The sequence below is a fragment of the Citrus sinensis genome, chromosome 9, assembly GCF_022201045.2.
Source record: "Citrus sinensis cultivar Valencia sweet orange chromosome 9, DVS_A1.0, whole genome shotgun sequence".
Classification (NCBI taxonomy): Eukaryota; Viridiplantae; Streptophyta; class Magnoliopsida; order Sapindales; family Rutaceae; genus Citrus; species Citrus sinensis.
The window spans coordinates 14,293,595-14,296,229 of NC_068564.1; the positions used below are offsets into that span (position 1 = coordinate 14,293,595).

The window sequence follows — 2,635 nt, forward strand, 5'->3', positions numbered from 1 at the left end:
GATTCAGGGATATAGGAATATTCAACTAAATTTTCTATCTTACTAGCAGTGTGTTTGGAGCAAGATTTGGGTAAGGAGAGGGTGGAAAAAAGGGAAACTGGAGTAAGGACAGAAGAAATATAAGTGTCGTTGGAGGAAGTTGATGCCATTAGTATGAAATTCTCTCTGTCATTGAAGGCTCGAATGAGAGAAAAAAAAAACAAAAAGCAAACTTAGATCATACCATTTTGAGAAGTGAAAACAACAACAGGCTCTGAATTTCATAAGTTCAAAGAGTTAGTTTAAGAACCAAGAAAATTAACTCTCTCACCAATTGCATCAAAACTTATCTGTCTCTATTTATTGGATGCGAGTACATTATATAGGGTTGGTTACAAGAATTTTTAGAAGTAACTCCTAAACTGAAATCAAATCGGAATCCTAATCTAAAGCAAATAAGGAAAGAATCTAAATCAAATTAGAATCCTAATGGGCTTAAATGTCTTACATGGATTAAAATAGAAACTCGGTAATCAAAAGAGAAATAATTGATTTGTTTCTCCACTAGCCTCCTCAAGTAATGGGAAAGTATAAAAAATTGAAAGTAGTATATTTTCCGCCATAATGTGCAAGCTAACTTCCTATTTCATGGAAGTGATTATGAATCATGCATTTATCACGTGTGATTTCTTCAACAGAACTCCACAAATTTGATTGAGCCCAAGTTACTTGAATCGGCCCATTAAGTGCTTCTTTGAATTTCTTTGCTCGAGCTCTTGTGAAGGGTCCGACGAGAACTTGAATAGGATCTGAATATACCTCATCCCATGTGCTTGTGACAGCTTTGCCTTCAATCTCATTAGATATAGCTTTGTCAAGGGCTAGAGAACTATGACGCTTGTTCCTTTAGCACCAAAAGAGATCCACGAGGACCAAATGAAGAAGAGCGAAAGGAAGAACAACACAAAAGGGTGAGCCTGAGAGTTTTGAGAAGAAAAAGAAAGAGTGTGAGGCCAAAAGTGAGAGAAAAGAAAAGAGTGAGAAAGGAGGAAGAGTGAAAAAGAGCTTCTTTGCAGGAGTGGGTGAGATTAGGATAGCATATAAAGCAAGCCATGTCATGGTTTTGCTCGTGTTCAAAGAATCATATCTAACCCTTGATGACACTAACTCTCCTCTCCCTAGCGTTGTTACTTCTTTGTTACTGGAGTTTGAAGATGTGTTTATCGAGGAAATGCCTATTGGCTTACCACCCATTACAGGTATTGAGCATTAGACCGATTTCGTACCAGGAACTGTCATACCCAATAGACCAGCCTATAGAGGTAATCCTGAGGAGACCAAAGAGCTTCAAAGACAAGTCATGGAGTAGATAAGCAGGGGTACATGAGAGAGTGTATGAGCCCATGTGCAATACCAGTGCTATTAGTGCCAAAAAAGAATGGAAATTAGAGAATGTGTGTTGATTGTTGTGCTGCCAATAATATTATGGTAAAATATTGCCATCCCATTCCTAGGTTAAATGATATGCTGGGTGAATTGGGTGGAGTCTTTTTTTTTTTCTAAAATTGATTTAAAAAGTGGCTATCACTAAATTTGCATGAAAGAATGTGATGGATGGAAAACTGCCTTTAAGACCAAGTATGAATTATATGAATGGTTAGTTATGCCTTTTGGTCTTACTAATGCACCTAGTAGTTTTATGAGATTAATGAACCATGTGCGTGCACTTGTAGGTCAGTTTGTCTTTGTTTAGTTTGATGATATTCTAGTGCACAGCAAGACTTTAGATGAGCATATTGAGCATTTGCAATGTGTGCTAGATGTTTTGAGGAAAGAAAAGTTGTATGCTAATTATAAGAAATGTACTTTTTGCATGGAAAAAGTTGTTTTTCTTGGCTTTGTTGTTAGTGCAAATGGTATAGAGATGGATCAAGAGAAGGTTAGGGCTATTAGGGCGTGGCCAACGCCTAAGAGCATCACTAAGGTAAGAAGCTTTCATGGTTTAGCTAGTTTTTATCAGCAATTTGTTAAGGATTTTAGCACTATTGCCGCACCTCTTCTTGATGTTGTTAAAAACAATGTTGCATTTACTTTGAGCATTGACCATGATAAAACATTTATTGATCTTAAAGAAAGGTTATGTTTTGCACCTGTTCTAGCATTACCTGCTTTTAACCTCACTTTTGAGATTGAGTGTGATGCCTTGGAATAGATATTGGAGTTATTTTGATGCAAGATCGAAGGCCCATTGCTTATTTTAGTGAGAATTTGATTGGAGTAGCCTTGCGGTATCCTACCTATGATAAGGAGCTCTACGCACTTGTGAGGGCCATAGAAACTTGGCAGCATTACCTATGGCCTAAGGAGTTTGTGATACACACTGATCATGAATCCTTAAAGCTTCTAAAGAGCCAAAGTAAGTTAAATTGAAGGCATGCTACTTGGATGGAGTATATTGAGACATTTCCCTAAAGGTAACAAGAACATAGTTGCTGATACATTATCTCAAAGGTATGTGCTTCTTAACTCTTTGAGTGCCAAAATGCTTGGATTACATACGTTAAGGAATTGTATGCCATTGATTATGATTTTGTTGATGTGTTTGCTACATGTGATAAAGGATAATTTGGTAAATTTTATAAGCATGATGGTTATT

At 36.8% G+C, this 2,635-nt stretch overlaps 1 protein-coding gene across 1 annotated transcript; it reads left to right on the forward strand.

The window, feature by feature from the left end:
• The first annotated feature begins 1,096 nt into the window (after positions 1–1,096).
• On the forward strand, positions 1,097–2,191 carry LOC127899880 (uncharacterized mitochondrial protein AtMg00860-like). Its single transcript, XM_052434021.1, has 2 exons — positions 1,097–1,238; positions 1,749–2,191. The coding sequence occupies exons 1-2, from the start codon at positions 1,097–1,099 to the stop codon at positions 2,189–2,191; spliced, it is 585 nt and encodes a 194-aa protein (XP_052289981.1).
• Positions 2,192–2,635: the final 444 nt, after the last annotated feature.

Excerpts from the sequence above, each read along its gene's own strand:
- LOC127899880 (XM_052434021.1), top strand. The coding sequence starts at position 1,097 with ATGGTTTTGCTCGTGTTCAAAGAATCATATCTAACCCTTGATGACACT. Across the intron at positions 1,239-1,748 it reads TGGCTTACCACCCATTACAG|TGCACAGCAAGACTTTAGAT; the intron begins GTATTGAGCATT and ends ATGATATTCTAG.